This window comes from Manis javanica, chromosome 13, assembly GCF_040802235.1.
Source record: "Manis javanica isolate MJ-LG chromosome 13, MJ_LKY, whole genome shotgun sequence".
Lineage (NCBI taxonomy): Eukaryota > Metazoa > Chordata > Mammalia > Pholidota > Manidae > Manis > Manis javanica.
The window spans coordinates 93294084-93319730 of record NC_133168.1 but is presented as its reverse complement, the minus strand read 5'-3'; the positions used below and the strand labels follow the sequence as shown (position 1 = coordinate 93319730).

The window sequence follows — 25647 nt, the reverse complement described above, 5'->3', positions numbered from 1 at the left end:
TGGGGCATCAGTGAGAATCTGTTTTATGGTCTGGAAGGCCCTCTCTTCTTCTTTTCCCCCAAATTAGCAGCTCCCATTCACCCCCCTTGGTGGCTTCATATAAGGGTTTTGCCATGACTGAGAAGCCGGGGATCCAGATCCAGCAGAATCCTGTGGCACTTAAGAATTCTCGAATCTGACATGGGGCTTGGGGGTTGGGGACTGCACAAACAGCCCGTTTCCTTTTTGGTTTGAGTTGCCGCTGTCTTTGTGAGAGGACAAGATTCATCTTCATAGTCTTCCATTGCAGCAAGGCCAACGAAGTCCTGCCCTGGGCCCTCGGGGCTGGTTTCCAGGACTGGTACCACCCCTGTACTACTTGTCCCCTTCCCTGGTCTGGGTCTTCCCCTGCTTGGAGGACATTCGTTCTTCCAATGTCCATCCTGGAGGCAGTTGGCATGTTGGTTTCTCCCAAGCTGCAGTCATTCAGGTTGATTTCAGCCCCTCACCATCTGCCAGGAGGGGTAGACCTTGGAGGGCATCTGGAATGTATTGTTAGAACCGCGTGATGAGATCTGTCTTTTCCTTCATCTTCCTATCAGCCTCCCTCTGAGCTTCTTAATCTCAGTTAACAAAAACCTTGGTGGCCACTTCCATTAACTGGCTAACATTCATTCCAGCGAAGCCCTCAAGCTTTGGTAGCTTATGCCTAATGTCTCTCTGGGACTCTCTTCGGACCCTGGAGGCTCTCACGAGTCTTGGCCATATTCATGGCCCTTTTCTCTCCTTCTTTCATTCCATTTATAAGAACCTCTTATACCATTCTAAACTCTGGTAATCCTGGCCATTATTTGGGTCCCAGATGGGGTCTTCCTCTGGGAAATAGTTCTGGGCGGAGGCATGGGTATTCAGATTTCCATCCGGGGCATAGTCTTCCAGCCCCTTGATGGCCACCTGGGTTATTCAGCACCTCTCCTCTGTATTAAATAACTAGGAGTTGGCTGACGTCTGTCCAGGTGAGTTTATGAGTCTGAATTATAGATTGTTACAAGTCAATCATGGCCTATGGTTTTTCCAGTTTAAGAGGTCTGTGGTAGTGAATAGCTGGTAGACAAAGACTCGTTGTCCCCCTTGGACACGTCCGTCTTGATCATAGAGGAAAGGGCCCCATATCTCACACGGGGACAGCTGCAGGGCTCCTGGCCATGATTACTTACTGGAGGGGTCCCTAACTGAGGCAGATTGGCCCCTCTGACAGGGGGCTGCGGAGTCAAAACCGGAGGTTCTGGAGTAAATGGCAGCAGGGATGGTGCACAAGCAGCTTCTGAGGCACCTGAGTCTGCCTGGGGCTCTCCCGTGGACTCAACCAATGGCAAGGCAATTGGTAACAGTGGGTAAATGGATGAGGGAGCATATGGTGGAGGTGTCTCCTCCTTTTCACTGGCCAGGTCAGACTTCTTCAGATCAGGGAACATTTGGAAGAAGCCGCCACTTGGGCTATCATAACCTTACAATTTCTCTCTAAGCATGGTTTCAGCCAGGATGGTTGGGACAGGACTACATCTCGCCAACAGGCAATATAGGGGAACTGGTCTGGGTGTCTGGGACTTCCAGTGGTCACCTGGAAAACCCTACCAATTAACTGTCTATCTAGAGATCCCTCAGATGGCCATCCAACCTCAAAGGAGGCCCAGTCTATTTCACAAAGCGTCTAGATTTCCCAGGACTAAGTTTGACACCATAATCATCCCTGAATTCCTTCTCCCTTCCTAAAATTTCTAATCATACACTCTAAGGGGGTAGGCTTACCCTGCTGACTACCCATACCTCCCTTTACGTAGACACACACACAAGAAGGAGTTGGGTTCGGTGGGGGGGGTGCTTTGGAAGGCTTGTTACAGGCTTCCTCAGTCTCCGACTGCTCCTCTCTTGGCATTGGCGGGACTGTGTAACTCCCAGTCAGGATCCCTCCAAAGACAGCGGCCCTAAACCGCAGGAGGGCTGCCGCGGACTTGCGGAGCAGGACCCACATTCGCTTCGCGACCAGGCCGCGTCTCACACAGTCGCCATTCGCCAGAGTCTCACCACAGTTCTGCCCCTCGCCCAGATGGGGGCTACTCGGGCGACCCTGGGAGGTGACCAGGCTCCCCTCTGTCTCTTCAGACAGGTCTACCTCAAACCCAGGTTCTTACAGGACACATGGGTGAAGGCTCCCCACTGGTTCTCGCGCCTCACCGGTTCTGTGGTGCATTCGGGTTATATTCCCGATTCGTCGGGAGGGGCGAGTCCCCAAGAAACACTTGTCCGCTGGCGCCAGGGGAGGTCACCTTCCCCGGCGACAAAGGAGGTGAATACACAGTCTCTGAATCCCGGACGAGCCCCCAGGAAATGTTGCAGGAACCGCGAGAACTACGAACAAGGAGTCGGACACCGAGACCTTTGGCGTGAGAAGCAGCGTTTACTGATGCCAGCACCGGCTCAGCGGATTCGTATTCAAAGGCTGAGCCCTGAGCGCAGCAGGGCCTTGCCTACTGTACTTTCACTACAGGTTTTAAAGGTAACAACCTTTTCTTATTGGTTAACATCTGGGGTGGCACATGCGCCTAATGCTGCCACGTCACTGGAAAGCCCTACTCTTCTCGAGTATAAAAAACTGTGTTTCCTTTAGTTTCTTACCTCATCTCTGCCCATGCCCCTTTGTCCCCCAGCACCTCTAGCTTGGGGGCCCTACTGCTCCCACCAGGTCTAGGCTGGAACCCCGTCCAACGCCCCAGCCCGCATCAGTGCTCACCAGCTGGTGTGGCTTCTCCCCTCCCGTGTTGTTTGGGTTTTAATTTCTGTGTTGGAGTTCGAAAATTACCCATAATTACAGCTTCTGAGAGGGAACGTCTCATGGTACAGACCCTACCCCAGCTGTGGGCCACCTCCCATGCACAGCTGGGGAGGGGCTGCAGGGCCTGCCAGCTCAGATCCTGGCCCCGCCACAGACCCCCACTTGAATGTGAGGGGCTGCTTCCACCTCCTGTGGAGAGGAAACGCCATCCGCAGGAAAGCCCACACTAGCCCTCCCCACGACTCATGTAACATATTCCTTGGACCCCACCGCAGGGTCCGCAGGGAGGGGACGTTCAGTGGGAGCAGAGGCTGCCAACAGATTACTTGATACACCATTTTGTCGTGACAGTGACCAGTCCAACCAAGGCTAGTGTAGAACCAGCGATCGGAGGGAGATCGTCAGGGAAGGTGAGGGAGGGGCAGGGGGAGGAGGTGGGTTAGTGGGGAGAGGAGGGGGCGGGGGAGGAAGAAAAGGAACTCCTGGGGCCAAAGGCCAAAGAAGGAGCCAGAAAAAGTCAGGTCAGGAGCCTGAGAAAGGGAGCTTCAGGCAGCGGAACTGCCGGTGCAGAGGCTGGGAGGTTGGCCTGTGAAGGGCATGACAGGTCTCAAGAATATTAAGGCTGGAAGGGAGTGAGGAGGGGATGGACGGCCCCTCCTCCGGGCAGCCCCCCTCCTTCCCTACAATCAGAGCCCGCTTCGGGCTGGTCTACGCACTGCCCGGACCCCGCAGAGCTGGGGTTTGGGGGCGTCGGTGGTCCCATCAGGCAGAGACTTGCTCAGCGTTGCGACCCCCACCGCAACACAGGGGGCGCACAGGAGCCCGCGGACGAGTGGCAGGTCTGGGAGCCAGCCTTGACCCTGAGCCTTTCTGTTTGGCTACCTGCCCCCCAGCTCTTAGACCAATTCCCAGGCACTGCCCAGGACCCCAGTCTACCTAGGTCTCTGTCCTTGGGCAATACCCCCGTCTCTTCCATGCCACCTCGATCTACCCGGCAGCAGGGCCTTTGCACTTGCTCTGACTGCAGTCTGGACATTCCGCTTTCAGATCTTTGGGATGCACCCCTTTTCCTTTAAAAAAAAAAAAAAGTCCTCCCCGTGTCTTTCCCTTGCAAGGGTTGGCGGGGGTCCTTCGCTGTAGATTCTGCTTTTGCGTGGCGTGCACCCTGCTTGGGATGTGCGCGCGGCTCCGCTTCCCGCACGCAGCCCGGACCCAGCGCTCCCTTTAGGCCAACTTCTTCGCAGGCGCCGAGGTTGTTTGGAGATCCGTCCCGGTTGCCATGAGAACTGCGCTTTCGCTCCCACCCGTCGCGCCTCCCTCTTTGCTGCGGGAGGGGCCGCGGGCGCCTCCGCCCCGCTCCCTTCCTGTACCTCCGCCTTCCCCGCGGAGCCGCGCAGACCCTGCCGCCGCCCCGTCCAGCCCACCGGGACTCCCCGGCTTTGACCGGCACGTAGCACTCCCTGAAATTACCCTAATGACTCGCCGGTTTTTGACTCTCTCCATTAGACCTTCTGCTCCACAGGCAGCAGCAACGTGTCCCAGCTAGGTCCCCAGAGCCCCGCACACAGCGGGTACTCAACGCGGCTCGGAGACGGCAAGGGATTCCAAAGCGTGCGGAATCCTAGGGAGCCACAGAGCATTGGGAGATAAACGGGGATTTGCGGGAGCCTGGAGTGGTAGGAGGAGCGTCTGCAGAGCCCGGAGTCACAGCTGTCATCAAAATGCTGTGTGACTTGGTGAGCCACGCCTCTCTGTGCCTCGCTGGGAGTAGGCGCTGGAGAGCAGTGGTGCGACGCGGTATTACGAGGAGGGTGTCCTTGACTCCCACGGCCCCCGAGGCCCCGGGGTGCTCGAAATTCTCTAGCTGTAGGCCCGACGAAAGCGTGCGGTCTGCTCCCCCGTCAGCGCGCAGGGTGGGCCTATCCTCCGCGCCCGCCCGGGGTACCGGAGGCCCGCGAGAGAGGAAGCTGGGGGAGGAGGCGACAGGGGGTGGAGACGACCGGCTGGACAGGAAGTGGGAAGGGCTGGCGGTTCCCCCCTCAACCCAGGCCGGAGCCCCTCGGGATGGAGGCGGGGCTGGGGCCAGCCGGGCCCTTCCCTTCCTCTTCCCCCGTCTGGAACCCAAGCGGATCCCGACTTCCTGCTCGCCAGAACGCTGAATGGGGTGGATGCCGTGCTGGGGAGGCGGCCTCTAAAAGGGAGGCATAACAGGGGGTCGTCCAGCAACGGGGACGCTCGCATTAAGACACACACACACACACACACACACAAAACATGAGCGCACAACCAAACACAGGTCCCAGAGAACCAGCAATCCACCCACGCGCAGAGGCACACGCACACACGCACATTCACACACACTTGTGCACATAACAAAGCGCTGCGTCACTCGGCCTGCACAGCCGCTGTAGACACACAACCACCTCCGCAGAGCCAGGGACAGCTGCCTGGACGGCAACCGTTCACTGGATGCCTGCCAAGCTTCCCCCTGCCCCCCACCCCACGCACAAGGACGCAAACGTGCATTCACACAGGAATTGCGTTACACACACACACTTTGTCACGCATAGCAAAAAAAAGAGTACCTATGCCAAACATACACAGCAACATCCAGACCTGGAGTCACAGTTGGACCCCCCCCCCCAGCCCGCCTACAAACGTCCAGCACACACAGCACACAGGTACCCTGACACACAGGCCTCTAGCCCTCCCAGGCACCCCTACCCTGCGGTGTTCCTCACCTCAGTGTCTGCCCCCACTTCCTCTGCACAGCCCCTGGTGAGAGAAGGGCCCAGGAGGGACAATGGGGTGCCCACTGCCCGCATCCCTGACTCCTGCAGAGGGGCATGCACCCCACTTATAGCTGGCAACACTGAGGCTGAGAGGCAGGAGTTACCCAGTCAGCAGTCGCACAGCACCTCCTATTGAGACAGGGTGGCCTTGGGACAGTGCAGGGCGGCTCCCGAGTATCCCAGGAGCTTCCTGTATGGTGTCTGCGTTGCGTGTGTGGCTGTGGGTATCCACAGGCTGTGGGACGGTGTGACACTGTGTCATCTGTGGCTCAGTGAGACCCCAGGTCCGTGTATGCCTCGGGAAACTGCGAGTAGCCGCGTGGGCTCTTTCCGCAGCTGCTGGAAGCTGTAGCATAGTTGTGTCTACGCGTGTCTGTCTCCGTGCGGCTGTGTGCCTCCGTGAGCTGTGGTCTGTGTGTTTCTCTGTTCTGTGATAGCCACTATTTGAGCTGTGTATACCTCTGTGTGTATGACACTGTGTCCCTGGGTCAGCAGTGTATATGTGTGTTCTCAGTTGTACAGTGTGGAGTAGGTCTGTCAGGTGATAACACCCAGTGTTACTGCCTGTGGCTTTATGGAACTATGTTAGTTGTCCTGTGTCGTGTCTGAGAGTAGCTGCAACTGTGTGGTTGTGTTCCTGAGGGTACAATTTGGGTGGCTGGTCCTATCTTGGGAGTGTGTACGTAGCCGTGGTCAGCAGTATCGAGCCGCGAGTTGCCGTCCCCACTCGTGCCTTAAATTGGTGCAGCCGTGCCCAACCCCCGCCCAACTACCCGGCGGGCACTGCGCTTGCGCGCTCGGCCCACGGTCCCGGCAGCGGGACCCACCAGCGCGCCTGCCATCGCCCCTTTAAGAGCGGGGCCAGCGGGCTGCGGGGAGGAGGCGGGCGGGGGCGCGCGCAGCGGGAAGAGGGGGCGCGCGCTTCCCGGAACAGCTTTCGCTAAGAGAAGAGAGGAAGAAAATAAAACCCGCGGCCGGAGCCCAAGCTGAAGCTGCCGCCGCTGCTGCCTCGGCCGTCTGGAGCTCCCCCGCGCGGACGATGCCTGCGGTGGCCGCGCGGGGCTCGGGGCGGTGAGGGCCGGGGCGCAGGGTAGCTATGGAGACCACGAGCGCGGCCCGCGGCGCCGCCTGACAGGTGTGGGCTCCGGCGGCGGCGGCAGCGGCAGCAGCGGCGGCTCGGAGCAGCATGTACGCCAAGGGGGGAAAGGGTTCAACGGTGCCCTCCGACAACCAGGCCCGCGAGAAGTGAGTCGGTGGGCTGGGGGCGGGACTCGGCGGCCGCGCAGCTTCGTGGGTCCTGCCGCCGCCGCCGCCGCCGGCGGCTGGCACTGCGAGGGACACGTGCGCGCGCGGTGCAGGGCAAGCGGGCCCCGAGCGCGGTCGAGGGGTCGCGAGATTTGTGGGGCCCGCGAGACCCGATGGGCGCGAGATTTGAGGGGGCGCGCAAGACCGGAGGGGCTGAAGAGGTCGCGAGATACATGGAAACACTCTAGACCCTAGGGGCGTGAGGGGCTTAAGGGGTCGCGAGATTTTGAGGGGCACTCGAGACTTCGGGGGCGTGAAGGGCACAAGGAGTCGCGAGGTTGACGGGGTGTGGGAGACCGGAGAGGTCTTGAGGGTTGAAGGGGCACTGGAGACCCGAGGGGCGCGAGACTTGAGAGGCACGCGAGATGCAAGCGGGACTTAGATGGTCGCGAGACCTCCCCGACGGTCGAGACTTGGACGTGCAAGGTTGCGGGCGCGCGTGCGCGCGGGGTTGCGAACCGTGTTGCTTCCCGTATTCTCCAGGGAATTTTTGAGGTGGGTGGCGAGACCGGCTTCTCTGGGATCCACCGCGCCTCAGGAGGAGCCGAGAAGAGAGAGTAGGGTCTGAGGGGTGCCGGCTCCATTCTCTTACGTCCACCTGGCCCCGGGCAGCTGGGTGGGGCCCCTGGGAAGGCCACTCCGCTCACAGTCCTGGAGTGGGTGGGCCGAGTCCAGAGGCGCCTCCTATTCTGGGCGTGTCGCTGGGCCGTGGGTACCAAGTGCTCTTGGACTGGTAGGGAGACAGGTACCTAACTGCCAGACCCTGCAGGTGCGGGGCAGGGGGGTACCCAGCGCTGAGAGCATGATCTCTGGTGGGGAGGCAGCCTGCCGCTGGGTCCCTGCACTTGCCTTCTGCCTGTGCCAGTTAGCTGCTCCGTGGCTTCAGGCGAGGGAGACCCCCTCTCCTAGCTCACTTTGCTTTCTGAGAAATGCAAACCTAGTAAACAGTGTCATTCCTTAGGTCCGGAACGTTTGGAAAGTGTCGGGAACTATGACCGGCCCACAGCAAGGGCACCCAACTGCTTGCAGAATTGTTGAAGGAGAACGGCCTGCAGGAGGAAAGGCTTTTGATGTCTGATGGCCAGTGACCAATTTGCAGGATCCTAGAAGTGGAACTGCCTAGGGTGGCATGTGGTGGGAAAACAGCTGCTGGAGCAGAGAGGCGGCAGGGTCATTAGGGAGGAGTCCCGTTTGAGTGCCAAGCTGGAAAGGAGAACTTGTGCGTCGGGGCAGTGAAGAGCCTTGGATGTGGGCTAGTTGCTCTCTGTCTTGTCCTGCCTTTTCTGCCTGGGCTGATATTGGGACCCTTCTCTCCAACACAAGGACGAATGTCGAGTCTCTACCCAGCTTTGGGTTACTTTGGAGAAGATATTCTTCTCTTCAGAAGATGCTAGGCAGATAACTGCCTTTTCAGGGCTCTTGTACTCATCAGCGTAGTTATGGTTCCATTTCTAAGCACCCTTAAGCATGAAGACTTTTAAAAACTGGCACATGGCTCATGCACAAGTTGGAAGCATGGGTGGGCCAGGCATGCTCAACCAGCCAGTAGGGATCCTGGTCACTGGCCGTCCTCATACATTGGTTGCTGTGTCTGGGGGTGGCTACTCGCCCACTGGGAATTGTTCATTTGTTCAGCAGACATGTCCTGGGCTGGATCTGGGATAGGGTGTAGTCCGGAAGGCAGGCCCTTGGCCCTGAAGAAGTCCACATCTTTGCAGGGAAGGCAGGTATCAAGTTACCCAATAATCAGATGGAAGATCTCAAGACATTGTATAAAGAGAGCAAAGTGGGGACGTGTGTGGTAATAAAGTATGAGGGGGCTGCCGGGTGTGCAGAGTCCTAGAGCAAGAGCAGATGGCCTAGGGCACAGCAAGTGCAAAGGCCCTGAGGTGAAGCCAGACAGAGGAGTTGGGCTTGTGCCCAGGGTGAGGGTAGGGCTGCCCACAAGGGAGACTTGCATATGCATGTGTGTGTGTGCGTGTGTGTGTGAGAGAGAGAGAGAGAGAAAGTGCATGCCAGCTTCTGTGGAGTGGGACTTGTAGGGGATCAGGAGTAGAGTCCAGGGGACCTGCAGGGGGCAAGCACAGTTATCTGGGAAAGCTGATGGCAGCTTAGACCGAGGTAGTGGCCATGGAAGCAAGAGGAAGGAGGGAATAATGGGTTTGAGCCGGGAGTGGTTGGGTTTGGGCTTGGGTTTTGACCCTATTGGACATTCCAGGAGAGATTCTGCTTCTTTGAACCTGGCCTCAGCCTTTGGGCAGGGCTGGAAGAGGGGGTCATCCTTATTCCTGGCTCCCTTCCGCCTTTCCTATCCACCCTCTCACCAGCAGGGGCTGTTGGGGACTCCAGGATCTGCAGAGGCACCTCATGTAGAGCTCAGGGTCCCATCATGTTACCAGTTCTCCAGTCCTCGTGTTGGCCAGAGCCATCCTGTGTGCACCCATTTTTCATAGAGGGCCCAGTCTAAGCGTTGGTTTACAGATGGGGCTCTACTCAAAAACATTTGGGATATACCAGATGGTTGCGTACTCCATTTCACGGATAGGATGGGGGCCTGGGGAGGAAGCCACCTGCTTGGCTCTCAGGTTCGGGGCTGGGGGGCTCTCAGAAGCGTGGAGGCCGACACCCTGGAGAGGCAGGCCGGTTGCTTGAACTTCAGGTTCTGAAATGTAGAGCACTGGTCTTGCTGGATTCTCACTAGGGCTGGTGAGAGGCTGCAGGTGGAGCACCCTGCATGGGCAGCTGCCCCCCAAGCCACTTCCTGTCTCTGGGCCTCGCTTTCCTCCTCTCTGAAATGGGCTGAAGGCCCCCAATTCTCTAAGCTTGTTTACTTCCCTGCTTTCCCTCCTGCCTCCTCCTGCCCTTCCTCTCTTTCCTCCTTGGGCCTCTGCCCTGATCCCTCTTGGGCTCCCCATCTTGACACTAGGTCTGGGCCAGCCTGTCCCAAAAAAGAACTGAGCGCTTGCTGGATATGTGGGCAGTGGGTCCAATAATAAACATTCCCAACCCACAGGGAAATACTGAGAGCGCCCATCACCTGAGCGCTGGCATCGGTAGTTGGTTTCAGGGCTTTATAAATAAGAAGACAAAGGCAACAGGGACACTTAAAGGCCCCTTTATCCCCTTTGCTTCTCTCCCCCTTTGGCCCCAGAGGCTCTGCCACCATCAGTGGTGGTTTGTGTAGTGGGGTGTCTAAATGTTCACTTTGTGTGTGTCCTCTGGACACATCAAGTGCTGTGGTTTGGTTTAGAATAATCCCATCAGTGACAACCACAGTGCTGTCACTGGGCACCTTGTGGTTCTTCACAGAATTGGTTTTGAGGCAGGCACATGCCATGGGTACTTTGTTCCTTAGCTTAGTGAGTGAGGGGATCACCGGGCGTCTGTCTTGTCTCTTGCGGGGCTTCCAAGTGTGGCTGTGGGCATCCTTGTTCAGTGGACACATGGGTAAGAGGTTCTTAAGAAAGGAACCTTCTAGCTGAGGCCTAGAGGCTAAGCAGAGCCGATGGACCCAGGGGAGCCTCCACAAAAGAACAGGTGGAGGAGGGAGGCAGGGAGGTTGCAGTCAAATTTGTGATTGGGAGGGTTACCCCTCAGGCCACCAGGTGGGAGGGGGGTGGTAAGGGGTAACTGTTGGATGGCTGCCATCCCAGCTACAGACTGCTGAAGGCCTGGCCTTAGGGGTGCCAGAGGAGGGGAAGAACTGTGTATGCTGGGGAGGCCCTTGGAGAAGAGGTGACACAAGTCCATGAGTAGCATCTCCCAGCGCCCAGCTGCATAAGCATCCTGGGGTGGGGAGTTACTGTAATTCTTGGTAATTACTGATCCTTGAAAATTAAGGGGGTAGCACCCCATTGTAGTCCACTAGGCTGTACGTTCTGTCACCACTTCCCTGGGCAGGCCTGTCTCTCTCCCCATGAGCACCCCAGGTCTGGGCACCTCATACCCTGCAGGTCACGTGTTCCTCCCACCCACCTGTCCTGGTGCGGCAGGAGCCCCTCCTTTGGGTGGGTACTTCATTCTGCAGGCCATTACCGACCTGGCTAGGGGTGGGGATCTGGGTCCAGAGCCTTGGCTGACACCTAGCTCAGGATCTAGGCCCCGATGCCCCAGACTGGAAGCCCTCCAGGAGGGGAGGGCCCTAGAGGTTCCAGAACAACCTGGCCAAACATCCGGGCTTCAGTACTTTTTACCAAAACAAACTAAAACAGCAGCCTACAATTCTTCCCTGAGACTCAGTCCTGGTAAAAGTTAAAGTACCAACACATAAGAGAAATGAGCCAGACCGAGCACCCTCTTCGGCTCCTCCTTTTTCCCGTTTGGATCACACCCAGATTCTTAACATGGGAGTTAATAAGCACTGACCTTTTGGTGCCTACCAGACCACCTTCTCAGTAACCCTCTGGACATCCTAGGAAGGGCCCAGTGTTGGTCTGTTCACTAATTGGGTGGCTGGGGGCCCCGAATGTCCCGGGCGCTGCTGTAAGCTCAGCAGTGAGCAAAGAGGCCAAGTCTTTGCCCTCCCAAAGCCACGTTCCAGTAGGGGCTGCAGGCAGTGAGCACAGACATGTTGGGGGTAAATAAGATGATGGGGGACAATGGAGTGGGGTGAGGTTAGGTGTGATGGAAGCCTCTGAGAGGTGACACTGGACCCACACAGGTTCCTAGGCAGAAGTTCCCCAACACCAGGGGGAACATTCTATATGCAAAGGTCATCAGGAGGAGAGGGACCATCGTGTGTGTGTGTCTGTGTGTGTGTGTCTGTGGAAGGGTGTAGACTCTAGGGGCTGGGAAAAGCAGCCCCTGGGGGTAACCTGTGGAAGTCCAGGTCAGAGAGGCAGTGGCCTGGACCAGCTGTGCAGTGGGAAGGCAGGGAGGGCCATGAATCCAGAGAGAGAGCTGGTTCCCTTAAGTTCTTTCCCTAAATTCAGTAAGCGCAGTGATCTCTGGGAGGCATCCAGTGGGTCTTCATGCATGCATGTGCTCCCGAGCCATGGCCAGACCACCCAAGTTGGGCCACATGGAGTGGGGGTAAGGGGAGGTGGGAGAGGAGGAAGCTGGGGTGGGGGCGTGTCGAGGCTGGGCCGGTGGATCCTGAGTTCAGGAGGCCAGGCTGGAGTGCCCCATGAGCAGCTGAATGATGTCCCCAAAGTGGAAGGGAAAGCCACCCATGGAGAGGAGAGAGCCTGGAGCAGGCCCAGAGGTCAGAGGGGTGGCAGAGGGGGGCTTCCGGGCCTGCGTCCTGGGTCAGGCCCCGTGCTGAAGTCGGCAGGAGGAGACAGGGAAGGAAGGATCCACTGGGCTGGTAGTGTGGAGCCTTTGGTGGATGCGTTGGGAACCTTCAGGAAGTTCCCCGAGCCCTGAGCAGAGCCTTCTGCCCCTGGTGGGCAGCCTCCAGCCCTCCCCCACGTGGCTGCCCTTCCTCCCCAGGCAGCCTGCCTGCACCCCCCTAAAGGGACCTTGCCCTCTGCATTGATCCCTAAAGTGGCTGGGAGGGAGGGGGTTGGAGGGCAGGCTGGGGCTTCTCCCATTCATTCCTTCAGTGATGGACTCAGGCCCCTTGAGAAAGCTCAGGAAGCCACTAGAAAGGGGGCGGGGCATGGAGTGAGCTGGACAGGTGAGCCTGGAGGCCAGGGGCACCAGGGAGACCAAGAGGGTGTGACTGCAGCCAGCCTTGTAGGAAACAGGCGCTTGGAGCAATGTGGCCGCCCTGTGTCTATCTCCTCTATGCCTGGGTGGCCAGGACAGCTCACATGGGGACAGTAAGCCTCCCCCTGGGACAGCTGCCCACCCGACCCCCTGCTGTCCCTACCACCTGCCCTGTCCCAGGGCACACACTGCCTTCTGCCCTGCCATACAACTTCCCTTCTTCGTTTCATGCTTCCTCTCTCCCCATGAGGAGGTAGCCTCCAGGGACGGGTCTGTTGTGTTCATGGCACAAGGAGGTGCAGGGTGAATGTTGAATGGATAGACGGTGGATGAGCCATGCAGTGGGGTGGGCCAGGATGTGAAGACTGGGAAGCTGAGCTGGGAAGGGCCAGGGAGAGCAGCGTGAGTCAAAGCAAGGTTATTTTAAGATGAGGCCCTCATCCAGGGAGGGTGGCCAGCTGAGCAGGGAGGCATCTGGAAGAGCCTCCAGCCTTTGCTAGAGGTGCAGCCCCAGTCTGGGATGCAGACCTCTCACCATCCCACCTGGGGCCTGGCCCGGCAGCCGGAGGACCCTGGGGAGCCCAGAGGGGCCAGCGCCGGTGCCTGCATTAGTGTCTGCGCAAGGAATGATCCCGGGGCTTGGGGAGTTGTCCCTCTGCCAGCTGGTGGAGAAGACAGATTGCTGGAGTGGAGGCTGGAGGTGGAGAAGCCTGGAGGGTGGTGCAAATGGGCCAGACTCCCTGCATGGCCCAGGGAGGGCACTGCTGGCCCAGGGGTGGCCCATGCTCTTGGGGTGGGCAGTGGCTGAGTTGGCATGTCCAGGCACTGTGGGCAAATGCAAGGCGGTGCCTTGGCAGCCAAATGGCACTGCTGGCCCAAACTCCCTTCACCTACCTTCACTTCCCCAAACTTCCCTTGTGGGATTAGTACATTTAGGTCAGGGGCCCCACTGGTGGATGGGCCTGTCCTGCTGAGGAGGATGGGGTCTCTTGCCCCCTGGAGGAGGAATACCTCAGGCCCTCCCCCTTTGCTTCCTCAGCAGACAGGGCAAAGAGTGAGTTAGGTGCTGGGAGTGACCACAAGGCCTACCCAACACAGTCTGAAGTGACACACACAAGCCATTTCTCTGGGCAGAAGAGCTCCCCAGGGACATCCATGGGGTACTGAAATCGAGCAGAATTTGGCTTGGAAGTTAGGTGGCTGGGAGTGCTATCTAGAGGAGGAGCTTGAAGGCTGGGTGTTGATAGATGTGTAGGAGTTGGCTGGGCTAAGCAACTGGTGAGCCCCTCTCTGGTCAGGTATTGGGGAGTGAGGGCCAGAGGGGGTGGTGGCAAGTGAGGCCAATTGGGGTGGGTCCCATCCGCATTGTCTATACCTGCCAGACAGGTGCCATACCTCTGAGCCACTCCCAGCCAACCCTCTAGGAGGTTTTCCGGGCTGTCCGCAGGCCTTCTGAGAGCCTGAGCCAGCCCCCACCTGCCCACAGGTTGGCACTGTATGTATATGAGTACCTGCTGCATGTGGGTGCCCAGAAATCAGCCCAGACCTTTCTGTCCGAGGTAAGCCAACCCCTTCCAGGCAGTGCCCTCCCCCACCCCCACCCCCACCCGCCCTGCCCTGCTGGAGCCCTTCCTCACCACTCATATCCCTGGGTCCGATCCACCCCATTTCCATCAGGGCACCAGCGGTGGCTCTGGGAGATGCACAAATGTCCCTGTGATAGCTCTGGGGGCTGAGGGCTGGGGTCAGGGCTGAAGGGCTGGCATCCAGGCATCTGTACAGCCATCTGAGAATCTGCCCCCTGCCTCCCCAACCATCTGTTCACTCAGTGGTCCCCCAGCCCACATTTCCCTGGGCACTGTGCTGGGCTGGGGCTGCCTCGGATGTGTGGGGAGGGGGTTGGGCCAGGCAGTGGCCCCCTCACCTGCCTTTCCTATCTCTCGCAGATCCGATGGGAGAAGAACATCACGCTGGGGGAGCCCCCTGGCTTCCTGCACTCCTGGTGGTGGTGCGTGTGGGACCGGCATGGGTGGGGCCCAGTGGGAGGCTGGGAGTAGGTGGGGAAGCCATCGTCCCCCCCTGCTGCCTGCCCACAGTGTGTTCTGGGACTTGTACTGTGCCGCACCTGACCGCAGAGAGGCTTGTGAGCGCTCAGATGAGGCCAAGGCCTTCCAGGACTACGTGAGTGCCCATCCCAGGGGCTGGGGCAGGGGGGGTGCTTGTGACCTTGGGGAGCTAGATGGCCTGAGGCAGGCTTCCGTGGGCCAGTCTGTGGGGTTTGACCTGGGAGCTTGGTCACTCCAGGGGTACCCCTGTGCCCCCCACTTGGTCCAGGGTTATTCTTCAGGGTCAGGGAAGCTCCTTCCGCTGCATCCAGTCCCTGAGGGTCATCACAGCCTCAGAGGCCAGCCCCTCCTCTCCTGCCCCTCCTGTGAACCCTGGTGAGGCTGGGATAGACATTGCCACAGCTCCTGCCTCCCCCTCTGCCTCACTCCTTGGGGGAGAGGGGGGATCAGCCACCACAGCATGAACCTCCAGCCCCTGCTTTTCTAAGCCTTCTGAAGTGGGAGCCCTGGTGGGTGGTAGGGGGTGGCTGCTGGGCCCATGCACCCTCCAGCAGTAGAGGCCAAGCACTAGGCACATGCCCCTGACCTGGCTTGGTGGGCCAGGGCTGCTGACTCTCCTGTTTGGCCTCAGTGTCCCTCTGCATTGAATGGGGGTCTGTGGCCTGTCTGGAAGGGGAGTAACATGAGGGAGTAGGTGGCATCTTGTCATGGGGAAGCAGATGGCAGCCCCGAGCCTTTATCCCCTTTGCTCTGGGCCTGGCCACTGGACTCTTGGAGAGGTCTCTGGCAGGCCAGGGAGGGCTTGGGGGTCTGGGAGGAGGAGACTGCGACTCAGCTGGTTTCCCACGGCGCAGCTCCAGGCGAGTTCCCCCTTCCGTTTCCTCCCTACCCTTCTCTCTCCTCCCTTGGGCATCCCCTCTTCTACAGCTGGCGCCTTCACGTCCAGAGCAATTTGCCCTGCTGTGCCCCCTCGGGCCTCTCAGGGCGTGGCTGTCCCCAGCTCTTTGCAACTGGCCGGGGTCGTACACCGTGCACCACCTCCCTGCAGAGAGCTCCCCACCCCCGCCCCACCGGAGCGACAGCCTCTGCAAGGGCTGGTGCAGCTCACAAGGGGTGGGCATTCGCCGGGTTCCCAAAGATGCTCCACGCACGCTGCCTGCGCGTGCATGGGAGCTCGGGGCACTGCTGAACCCAGTGGGTTCCACTGCCCTGGGGCGGGCCCCCCTGCCCCGGTCCCGCCAGAACTGGGGCCCCGGGGTTGTCTGGAGCTCTGTACGGGTGTGCCTGTGCGCGGGCCTTCCCTGGTCGGACCCAGCCTCCCTGCGGTGGGGCCCGAGCTCTGTTCGCACTCAGCCCAGACCCGCATGCTGCTTGCTCGGGCGTCTCAGGGGAGCGCAGTTGGGGCTGAAGCACGCGGGCTCTACGTAGGCGTGAGCGCGCCCTCCGGGCACGCCAGGTTACCATGACAGCGGACAGAGTCGTGGGAGACGGCGCTGGCGTTGGCGACCCGGGGTGATGAGACCCTGTGTTCGCGGGTGCACGTCCTGCTCGACCGCTGCTCTAATGGGTGGCGGGCACCCTGCCCAACGCCTCCCGCCCCACAACTCTATGTTCAGTGCTCTCTCCGGCTTTGGCTCAGGGACCGACCTCGGCGTCTCCAGGAAAAGCGTGCGCGCTCAGCCCATCGTCATGGCAACGCGGGGCGGGCCCGGCCGCCTCCGGGAGGATGCCCTACTAGGGAGGGGTTGGGAGTCCAGCCTGCGCCACCCGCCAGGGAGGATGGGCTGGCTCTGCATTAACCCCTTAGGGTTAGGCCTGGAGTTGGGGGTCGCGGGGAGTGCCCCACCTGCACGCCCCCACACCTCATGGGCCGGAGCCCGGCGCGCAGCCTCCCCGACCAGGAAATACTCTGGCGCCTTCTGCGACTGGAAAGGGAGTCTGCCCTCCCGCCTTCCCTGTGGCATAGACAGAGCTAGGGCCCAGAGGGGTTCCCCTCCAGCCGCTGAGGGGGGCGCCTGCAAGAATAGCTGCTCCGGGCCCTCAAGCCGTGTTTGCGGGAGGGCAGGAGGTGGAAGCGGGGGAGGGGGGAGACCCAGCAATTTGGAAGGGGGCTAAGAGCTTTGTCCCTCTACCCCTGGGGTCTCTTGGGCTTTCAAATGATCTGCGCTGAGCCCTGGGGGTGCCCTCAGTCACCCTGGGCCTGGGGAGGTTCCCACCAGCTTGGGGCCCTGTAACCGGCCCTCAGTCTTTTAGAGGTTGTCCTCTGGAAAGGGGAGGGCTGTCTCCTGGGGGCCCTGCCCCGACCCACCCCAGGGGCCCTTTTCCTCTGCTCTTACAGTGCAAGAAATGCTGTGTGACTGGGCGAAATGCTTAACCCCTCTCAGCCCAAGTGGCTGCAGTTCATAAACTCCTAAGTGCCCTTGTGTGTTCGCTTATGCGAGACCCAGGGACAGCAGTGACCCAGACAGACTGTACGTTTCTACTTGAGGTCTGGCAGGGAGCAGGGGAGGGCAGATGATGCAGACAGACAAGAGGCAAGGGACCCCTGAAGAAGTTTGCCCTTCTGTGCAAAGCCTGTGGTGTCCTTGCCTTCCCTGTCCTGCGATGCATCCTATCAGCCCCGTGAACTAGGCCTCCACTACCACCCTGCGGGCCCCAAAGACAGACAAGCGTGGGACTTGGAATCATCCAGAGGAAGTGGCCTGTCAGCCTGCCCCCTCTGCCAGCTCTGGGCTGCCACCAGGAGCTCCCCTCTCTAGCCCCCTGTCTTCCCTCCTCCATCTGATGGGGAGGCTAGAAGCCTGGAGACCCCTCCCTAGTTGCCCTTCTCTTCCCTCCCCTCCCGCCTGTGCAACAACTCCAAGGAAGAGCCCTCTGGGAGGGAGTTTCACTTTGAAGATGCTGGTTGATTTATGTGTACTTGGGGTGTTGAGTGGAATTGGGGGTCTGGCTGAGCCGCTTTGCAACCCAGAAGGACATGGAGTGTGTTGGGATGGGCCTGGAGTGGGGACCACATCCCCACGTGTCTGACATTTGTCTCAGACCCAAAGAACAGCTCTCTGCTAGCTGGGTGAGGCACATAGTGGGCACACAGTCCTAGGTGACAGCATTTTCAGACCCGGGGAGCCCTCTGGCTTGGGAACTCACTAGGGGTTGGGATTCCCAGATTTCTGAGCTGTGGGCTCAGCCTGGCTGGGTCCTGACCACCTCCACTGTCTCAGGTGCAGAAAGAAGGCAGAGCCCTTGCTGTAGGACACCCAGTGCATCCAAGGAGGCCATGTCGCGGGTGGGGCCTGGGGACACAGAAGCTCTCTCTCCAAGAGCCCCCCAGGCCACCTCCCATGTGTGGATAGAGAGTCAGATGGCCCGGGTTCCGATACTGGTCCATGCAGTGAAGAGGGGACTCTCGGGCAGGAATGAACTCTCTCCTCCACCCCTGCAGGGCACTGTAGCGGCCCCCAGCCCCGTGATGGGGAGCATGGCCCCCAATGACGCAATGGCAGCCGGCGCCATGGCACCTGGCTTCTTCCAGGTACAGCCAGAGCTGGGGTCCTCCGTGCCCTGACCTGGGTGGGCATATGTTGGAGGGTGACAGAGGTGTTGACAGTGATGGGTGGGGGGGTCTTACATGGGGAGAGGCCCTGAGACCGGCAGACTGGAAATGGGGGTCATGTGGTGGGTATGTGTCTGTGGACTTTGGGTCAGATGAGGAAGGGGTGATTTGGTTTGGGCTCCAGCGCAGGAGAGGGCAGGGGCCCCTCAGCGTGGCTGTCTGAGCCAGGGTCCTCCTTGTGACCCTTCCCATAACGGCCCCGCAGCCCTGCATAAGAGTGAGCACAATAGCTGGCCCACCCTTCTGCCTCCATGGCCTCCCCTTCCCAGGCCAGGCCCAGCAGGGCCACAGAAACAGTAGCTTTGGGTGGCCTCACCCCTCCCAACCCACCTGGTCCTGTCCTAGGGCCCCCTCGGCTCCCAGCTGCTCCCCCACAACCCCAACGCCCCCATGATGGGGCCTCATGTTCAGGTAAGGACCTGTGACATCCCACCCCCAGTCCCTCGAACCCCTCCCCGCTGCACTCGCAAGCAGCAGGCCCCCGTTGGCTGCAGTTTGCTGGCTGGTCCTGGAGGAGGGAGCTGTCAGTGCTGGGGGCCCGGGTGCCGCAGAAACCAGGCAGTTTCTTGGGGTAACTGGTGGGGGGCGGTGCTGATCCCCGGTCCACCTCTTCCAGCCCTTCATGTCACCGCGGTTCCCAGGGGGCCCCCGGCCAACCCTGCGGATGCCGAGTCAGGTGAGAGAGGGACGAGGGGAGTGGGAGGCAGGAGGTGGGCCAGGGTGGTGGCACCCACACTCAGTGCTACCACAACCCCTCCGCAGCCCGCCGTGGGCCTACCCGGCTCCCAGCCCCTCCTCCCTGGTGCCATGGACCCCTCCCCGCGTGCTCAGGGTGAGTAGGGAGCCTCCAGTCGCCGTCACCCCACCACTCATCAAGACCCGCCTCCTAGCGCCACGTCCCTGCGGTCTCACCGTGCAGGACTCCAGCCCTTAGTGCGTGCCCACACTGGGGGGTATGTAGCCCCGGCCTGAGCCCCTCTGTTCTGCCCCCACCCCAGGACATCCGAGCTTGGGCCCGATGCAGAGGGTGACCCCTCCACGGGGCATGGCCAGCGTCGGGCCTCAGGTAAGGGTTGGGCTCTGGGTGGTGGGGGACTTCAGAGGCCTTCCCCTCCCCCTCCCGTTTCTGGCCTGCCCTCATGGCCCTCTCGCCTTCCTAGAGCTACGGAGGTGGCATGCGGCCCCCACCCAACTCTCTCGCTGGCCCGAGCCTGCCCCCCATGAACATGTAAGGCCCTCAGAGACCCCGCAATTGTATCCATGCCGGCCATTACCCAGCTTTGGGGGATGGATACGCTGGGGCGACCCGGAACCCACAGCCTGGATGTTGTTCATTCCACTGTTGGGCGGGGAAATTGGTCCGAAGGACGGGGAGCGAAGGCTGGCCGGAGACCGTGTCTAGTTAGCCAGTCATCAGCCTACGTCTGCGAGCCTTGCTGGGGGCACGTGGGGCAGGGTGGGGAGCTGTGCGCCCCCTGGCCTCGCCCCAGGGCCCACACACCGTCTCTTCTAGGGGCCCCGGAGTGCGTGGCCCATGGGCCAGCCCCAGTGGCAACTCGGTGAGTATCGGGAAAGGGGGGGGTGAAAGGTGAGGGGAATTGGGGGTGTGGGGGTAGAGGGGTGGACTGCTCACATCTGCCCCTCTCCCCAGATCCCCTATTCCTCCTCTTCCCCGGGAAGCTACACGGTGAGTGGGGCCGAGGCCACCCGACTCCGAGAGGGGTGCAGTGGTTGTGGGGTGACACATGGAGGACCTTCCTCACCGCTCTGTCCCTCCCTGTGCAGGGACCCCCAGGAGGAGGTGGACCGCCTGGAACACCCATTATGCCCAGCCCTGGAGGTACCGTAGCCTGGGCGCGGCGCGGGGGAGGGGCATGCTAGGGAGAAACCCTCACACCGTGCTGTTCCCCGCCAGACTCCACCAACTCCAGCGAGAATATGTACACCGTCATGAACCCCATCGGGCCGGCCGCCGGCAGGGCTAACGTAAGTGGGGAGCTGAGGGCTGGGATGACCCACCCTGGGTGCGGGCTGGTGGCCCGGGGCCCATGCTGCACTCTGCCCGCAGTTCCCGCTCGGGCCGGGTCCGGAGGGCCCCATGGCCGCTATGAGTGCGATGGAACCTCACCACGTGAACGGATCCCTGGGTGAGTAGGTGTTCTGCCCCCAGGCTGCTTTGCGAGCCTCCTGCGCCCCCTGGCGGTCTCCCGTTTCTCCACCTGTGTTCTCCGTGCAGCGGTCGGGGCAGTGGATCGAAGCCCCCCTGGGAGGTTCAGTGACAGGGTCTGGGGTTGTGTGGAGGGTCCAGTAACTAGACCATGGGGACGGCCGACCTCCAGTATTGACCCCTTTTGGACCCTCCGCCCGGGACCCCGGCGGCTGAGCCTACGGAGGGGGCGAGGCCGCGGGCAAAGGCCGGGGAGGGTCGGTTGGCTCCAGATCCAAGGGACGGGCCGGCGGTGGCGCGTCTGAGCCGCGTGTCCGCCGTCTGTCGGTCCACAGGCTCGGGCGACGTGGACGGGTTGCCGAAGGTGAGGGGACCCCGCACCAGCGGGAAGGCAGGGCGGGAGGCGGGGTCGGCCGCGCAGGGGGCGGGGCGTGGGGGTTTCCCGCTGACGGCGGCTGCCCTCAGAGCTCCCCCGGCGCCGTGGCCGGCCTGAGCAACGCCCCCGGCACCCCGCGGGACGACGGCGAGATGGCGGCCGCCGGGACCTTCCTGCACCCGTTCCCGAGCGAAAGTGTAAGCGACTGCGTCGACTCCCCCCCCGCGGCGGCGTCGGGCCGGAGGGGCCTGGCGGGCAGGCCCCGGCGGGGCGGCCGGGGGGCCAGAGCAAGACCGTGACCGCGGCGGGCCAGGTGGGGGGGGCGGCCGCGGCACCCTTCTCCCCTCCCCCCTTCCCTGTCCTATCCCCACCCTGGGACCCGCCCCCAGGGCGGGCGGCCTCCGGATGCATCCCACCTGACCCCTCCCCTCCCTAACCCGCCCCCCATTCTTTCCGGGGGGCGGGTCCCAGTCTAGGCCGGAGCTGAGCCCGCCCCCGCGCGCCACCCCCTCGTCTCTCCGCAGTACTCGCCCGGGATGACGATGAGTGTGTGATGGGGCAGAAGCCCCTTGCCCACTGGCAGCCTTGGCTTCTGCCCAGCGCCCGGTCCCGGACAAAGCCCAGAGAGTCGGGTGGTCTGCCGGGTGAGGGTCTGAGGTCACATCTCGGTCAGCTGGACTCCTGGTCAAGTTTGGAAAGCTGGGAGGCCCCGCACGAAGGACTGTCATTTTATAAAAAAACGCAAGGACCTCAAAGACGCTCTTTCCTGTGTGGGCCCTTCCAGCCATTGTTTTGCCCAGGGGGTCTTCTTGGGGAACCTTTCCCTTGGACAGCTGGGGGGGCCCTATCAATAAATGTAACTTGGTTTTGGTTTTTGGTATCTGGTCTCAGATTCTTCACTTCGGCCTGCAGCCACACTGATAAAGAGAACCTGGGGCCGGTAGAGACGCCGGGGATTCTGGAAGGTTCAAAGTATGCAGAGCTTTGAAGGGTAGGCCGGAGTCTACTAGGGGAAGAATGCCGATAGGGCCGGAGTTCGAAGGTGCTTAGGTTCAGGTCGCGGGCACCAGAAACCCACAGTGGAGGTGAGAACGATACTAGCACTGGCTTTATTGTCTCAGAGGAAGCTGAAAGGGTCGGGTCTGGGGTGAATGGGGGAAGGAGTTATGTGGGAGCAGGATGGCCATGGCCTCAGGTGGTGGGCATCTGGGGCACCTCAGCCTGCGAGTACTCGTTGGCTTCGCCAATGCAGTCGTTTGGAGCAGTGGGCACTGGTTCTTTCTTGCCAGGCACCGGGCAGGCAGTGGCCACAGGCCCGACTTGCTTGAGGCCAGGGCGCTCCATCTTGTGCTCCAGAAGCATATGGTTCTGGGGCGGGAGCCCCACACAGGCTCTGAGGGACGGGTCGGGGCTCAGCAGGGCCACACGCAGCCGGCGGCCCCCCACTCCCGCAGCCTACAATTGCCTGGGCCCTGTGCACAGCCCCATGAATGCACACCTGGGACAAGGCTGGGGACTCGAAAGCCTGAACACACCTGAGAATGTTTTCGATGCAGCTACGCTGGCGGAAGAGCGCATTGACTACGGGGCTGCCGGGAGGCACAAGTGGAGCCTTGAACAGGAAGCTAAGCAGCGATAGCACCGAGTGAAAACCCTGCGGCTTGGGGTCAGCGTCGGTGCAGAAGCTCACACGCTGGCACAGCTCGGTCAGCAGCACAAGGTCCAGCATGATGGGCGAGGCTAGAAGCGAGTCCTGCAGGGCAGTCAGGGAGATGGGCAGGGCTAGTGGGCCAGGAGTGAGTCCTGGGGAATTAGCGGGTCAGGTGGGTGGGAGTAGAGTGAGGTGGGCTAGGCTAGCGCGTGGCCCCTCTCCTGCTGCGTCAAGACCCGCACCTCACACGTGTTGTGCAGCACCAGGGTGTTAACGCCACCCAGCATCAGCTCGGACGTGTACTCATCCATAGCACGCTTGCTGTCGCCCACATATGGCACGTACTTGATGACCACCTGGGGGGCAGTACGAGGTCAGAGGGGTTCCTGCCCTCCCTTGCTGGGTGCTGCCCCAGCCCTGCACCCCTACCCTGCCTTCCCCAGGCCCCACGCACGCAGTGGTCAGGCTCTTCGCTGGGTGCATAGAGCACTGGGTTGCTCTGCACCATGTCATCCACCACGTTGCTCTTAGACACCTCCTTGGAGCGGAACTGTTGTGGCGCCGACAGGTTCTGCCCATCATTGTTGCCCAGGTGGTTGTAGCTCACAATGGACATGGTCTGTGGTAACAAGGGACCCCAAGGCAGCTGCAGGCCCCACAGAGCACAAGCCCTGTGCTCGGGGTCCAGGACTCCTCACCTAAGCTGTGCACCCAACCCAGGCCCACGCACCTTGAGGCCAGAGCCAATTAGGAAGTCCACCAGCACAGACTTGACCTTGGTCTGGCCTGACTTGAAGTCATCTCCACCCACAAAGACACGGCGCTGACATGCCAGGTCGATTGCGCCAGGCACCAGTGTGTTCTGTGGGGACCCATTAAGGAAGGCGCAGCCCTCCAAGATGCTGGCCACGGCGAAGAGGGTGGAAGGCGACACCTCCAGGCCCAGCTGCAGGTATAGTTGGGCAGTGAGAAAGGGTCCTTTGGGGCTGGTGCTGACCCCATTCGACCCCTGGGGTGCACCCACCTGGATGGTGTGCAGCAGGTTCTCAGCGGTGTCGTTGAGGCCTGGGACCACTTCGCAGAAGCGCTCTGTGTTTGCTGTCCACAGCACAATGACCTTGTCCAATCCAGCACTGGATCGGAAGTCGCGTATGTCCTTGCGTATCTGCTCCAGCTGGGAGTAAGGAGTAAGGTGGAAGCAGGTTGTACAGGCCCCCTGACCTGTGGAGGCCTGGCCTACTCAGTTCACCAAAGGGCAAAGTGAGGCCAGGACCCTCAGAATGCGACCACGGAGGGCAAAACAGAGATGACGCGGGGAAAATGGCAGGGAATAAAGGATGTGGGGCTGGGCTGCACCTGCTGTGCGCGTGTGCCCAGGATGATGTTGTCGGCGCGCGTGCTTTGGTTAGCTGCGATGAACTCGGGGACGTAGACGGAGGGCCGCGGACGCAGGACCTCCATGTGCGGCCACAGTTGCTCCTGCAGCCCCCAATCCAGTACCTGTGCGCGCCGCATCGCCTCGGCCAGGTTCAACGACGAGATGTCCCACCCTGGGGGGTACCCTCATGCTCGGCCCAGCCCGGATCCCAGGTCCCTCCAGGCCCCGCCTCCCACCCCGCCCGCGGCCCAGGGCCCTGCCCACCGTCGAACACAAGGTCGTCTGGCGCCACCATGGGCAGCAGCCCGCTTAGCGGGACGAACACCTCTTGGCCCTCGGCGTCCAAGCCCAGGCTAACGGTGCCCGCCTGCGTCAGCGAGCCGTAATAGTTGGCCTCCTGGGGGGCGGCAAGCGAGGCGGGGTGAGGGGCAGGCGTAGCGTGGGCCAAGAGTTGGCCAGGGCCCCGCCGGGCATCCTCAAACTCCGCCCTACCTTTAGGTGCCCCCAGTCCAGTGCTCCAAAACCGAGCCGAAGCTGCTCTCGCTGCGAAGGTCCCTCCCCGCAGCCAGCCGGCAACTTAGGCTCCGCTCCCGAAAGACCCCAGAGGAGTCTCCCCTCCCCCGCACCCCGTGCAAACCCCTCCCCGGAGTCAGCCAGCAGCCAGGCCCCGCCCCTTCCGAGCCCCGCCCCTGGGGGCCCCTCCTCCTCCTCGTGCACAAATTCCTGCGGAGCCCCGCCCAACCCCCCGACCTTGCGGCCGGTGCGCGTGGGCCAGGATAGACGCAGTCTATTGGCCAGCACGGCAGCGGTGAGCGTGGAGCCGTTGTTCCCGCCCCAGCCGACAAGCATGACTCCAAGCCGGGGCACCTGCCGGGCGGTCCGGAAGGTGAAGCGCGTGGACGTGGGGTGAACCTGGAGGCGGGGACGCAGTGAGCCCGGGGCCCCAGGCAGTTACCTCCTCTCTGCAGGGACCGGGTCGCAGACCTTGGGCAATTGCCACCCCCTGCCGGCTCCCTGGTTCCCCATCCCCACGGGCCCCTGGTCCACAGCCTACCTTGAGGACCCCACCCTCGCGGCTGACGTTCGTCGTCTGGTACTCATACTGCGCCTCGATGGCTTCGGGGCCGTAGACCACGTCGGGGCTCTCGACCACGAACTCGGCTGCAGCCTCCATCGCGATGAGCTGGAGACGCGGGGTTGACAAGGGGGTCAGCGGGGACACCAGAGGAGCCGGGCCGAGCCGACTTCGCTCCCCGGGGAGCCCGTACCCCGCCAGGGGCCGCACTCACCGGCGCACAGACTGCTCGGACAGCGGCGGAATGCTAGAGCTCAGCGCGCGCGAACTCCGGAGAAAAGAGCCGCGGCTCCGCCCCCGCCCCGCCCACCCGCGCCGGGGAGGAGGGGCGCGCAGGGGGAGGGGCGTGCCGGCTTAGGGCTCGGGTTCGAGGCAGACCCTACAGGTGCCCCCGGGGTTCTTGGGTCCCTACCGCGCCGGATGCCAACGAACATCCGCATAGACCAAAGACCCCGGCCGCAGCGAGGCCGTTTATCCCTCCTTTACAAAAGAGGACCTTAAGGCTGCAAGTGAGCGCCAGGCCCCAGCCACAAAGCGGGAGGTGGCGCTGGGCAGGGAGGCTGGGTCTATGGGAGAATACCTAGGTCCAAGATACTGCAAGGGAAACCAAGGCAGAGGACGAGACAGAGTTTTGACTCCAAAGCTACCCTTCCAGCCCAGGCTGCTTCCTCCTCGGTCTTCCTGAGCAGTGGTAACCACCAGGCACCCCTGCCCGCCTACGGGGCTCACACGTGGGGGCAACGGTTTCCCGACCTGTAGCAGG

At 61.3% G+C, this 25647-nt stretch overlaps 2 protein-coding genes and 1 long non-coding RNA gene across 7 annotated transcripts; 1 reads left to right on the top strand and 2 right to left on the bottom strand.

Moving 5' to 3' along the window:
* Positions 1-2965: 2965 nt before the first annotated feature.
* Positions 2966-5765, bottom strand: LOC118969444 (uncharacterized). Its single transcript, XR_005057372.2, has 2 exons — positions 5554-5765; positions 2966-4779 (listed from the first exon to the last, which is right to left on the bottom strand). It is a non-coding gene; the product is annotated as an uncharacterized lncRNA (long non-coding RNA).
* Positions 5766-6480: 715 nt separating this feature from the next.
* Positions 6481-21660, top strand: SSBP4 (single stranded DNA binding protein 4). Of its 4 annotated transcripts, none has more exons than XM_037003802.2 (18): positions 6481-6849; positions 14045-14117; positions 14505-14566; positions 14655-14739; positions 18067-18156; positions 18583-18648; positions 18854-18913; positions 19000-19069; positions 19236-19303; positions 19398-19465; positions 19751-19796; positions 19889-19924; positions 20023-20077; positions 20153-20223; positions 20306-20384; positions 20740-20768; positions 20870-21093; positions 21305-21660. In XM_037003802.2, the coding sequence occupies exons 1-17, from the start codon at positions 6791-6793 to the stop codon at positions 21077-21079; spliced, it is 1227 nt and encodes a 408-aa protein (XP_036859697.1). In that variant the 5' UTR covers positions 6481-6790; the 3' UTR covers positions 21080-21093; positions 21305-21660. The 4 variants fall into 4 exon arrangements, with proteins under 4 accessions (XP_036859697.1, XP_036859698.1, XP_036859699.1 ...); XM_037003804.2 differs by having other exon boundaries at positions 6483-6849; positions 20870-20977; XM_037003803.2 differs by lacking the exon at positions 18583-18648 and having other exon boundaries at positions 6482-6849.
* A 210-nt stretch (positions 21661-21870) lies between these two features.
* ISYNA1 (inositol-3-phosphate synthase 1) lies at positions 21871-25215 on the bottom strand. 2 transcript variants are annotated; one of them, XM_017674485.3, is made up of 11 exons: positions 25099-25215; positions 24864-24992; positions 24560-24721; positions 24074-24206; positions 23788-23981; positions 23456-23605; positions 23162-23377; positions 22886-23050; positions 22674-22787; positions 22316-22533; positions 21871-22173 (listed from the first exon to the last, which is right to left on the bottom strand). In XM_017674485.3, exons 2-11 carry the CDS (start codon positions 24981-24983, stop codon positions 21972-21974), a joined length of 1674 nt encoding a protein of 557 aa, XP_017529974.1. In that variant the 5' UTR covers positions 24984-24992; positions 25099-25215; the 3' UTR covers positions 21871-21971. The 2 variants fall into 2 exon arrangements, with proteins under 2 accessions (XP_017529974.1, XP_073076413.1); XM_073220312.1 differs by lacking the exons at positions 24560-24721; positions 24864-24992; positions 25099-25215 and adding an exon at positions 24302-24415.
* Positions 25216-25647: the final 432 nt, after the last annotated feature.

Bases quoted from the DNA above. Each gene is read 5' to 3' on its own strand.
- SSBP4 (XM_037003802.2), top strand. From the start codon at position 6,791: ATGTACGCCAAGGGGGGAAAGGGTTCAACGGTGCCCTCCGACAACCAG. The intron at 18,649-18,853 runs GTAAGGACCTGT...CACCTCTTCCAG, and splicing joins TGATGGGGCCTCATGTTCAG to CCCTTCATGTCACCGCGGTT. The intron at 20,769-20,869 runs GTGAGGGGACCC...GGCTGCCCTCAG, and splicing joins ACGTGGACGGGTTGCCGAAG to AGCTCCCCCGGCGCCGTGGC.
- ISYNA1 (XM_017674485.3), bottom strand. From the start codon at position 24,983: ATGGAGGCTGCAGCCGAGTTCGTGGTCGAGAGCCCCGACGTGGTCTAC. The intron at 24,722-24,863 runs GTAGGCTGTGGA...CCCCGCCTCCAG, and splicing joins GCGAGGGTGGGGTCCTCAAG to GTTCACCCCACGTCCACGCG. The intron at 23,982-24,073 runs GTGGGCAGGGCC...GGTACCCCCCAG, and splicing joins AGACGACCTTGTGTTCGACG to GGTGGGACATCTCGTCGTTG.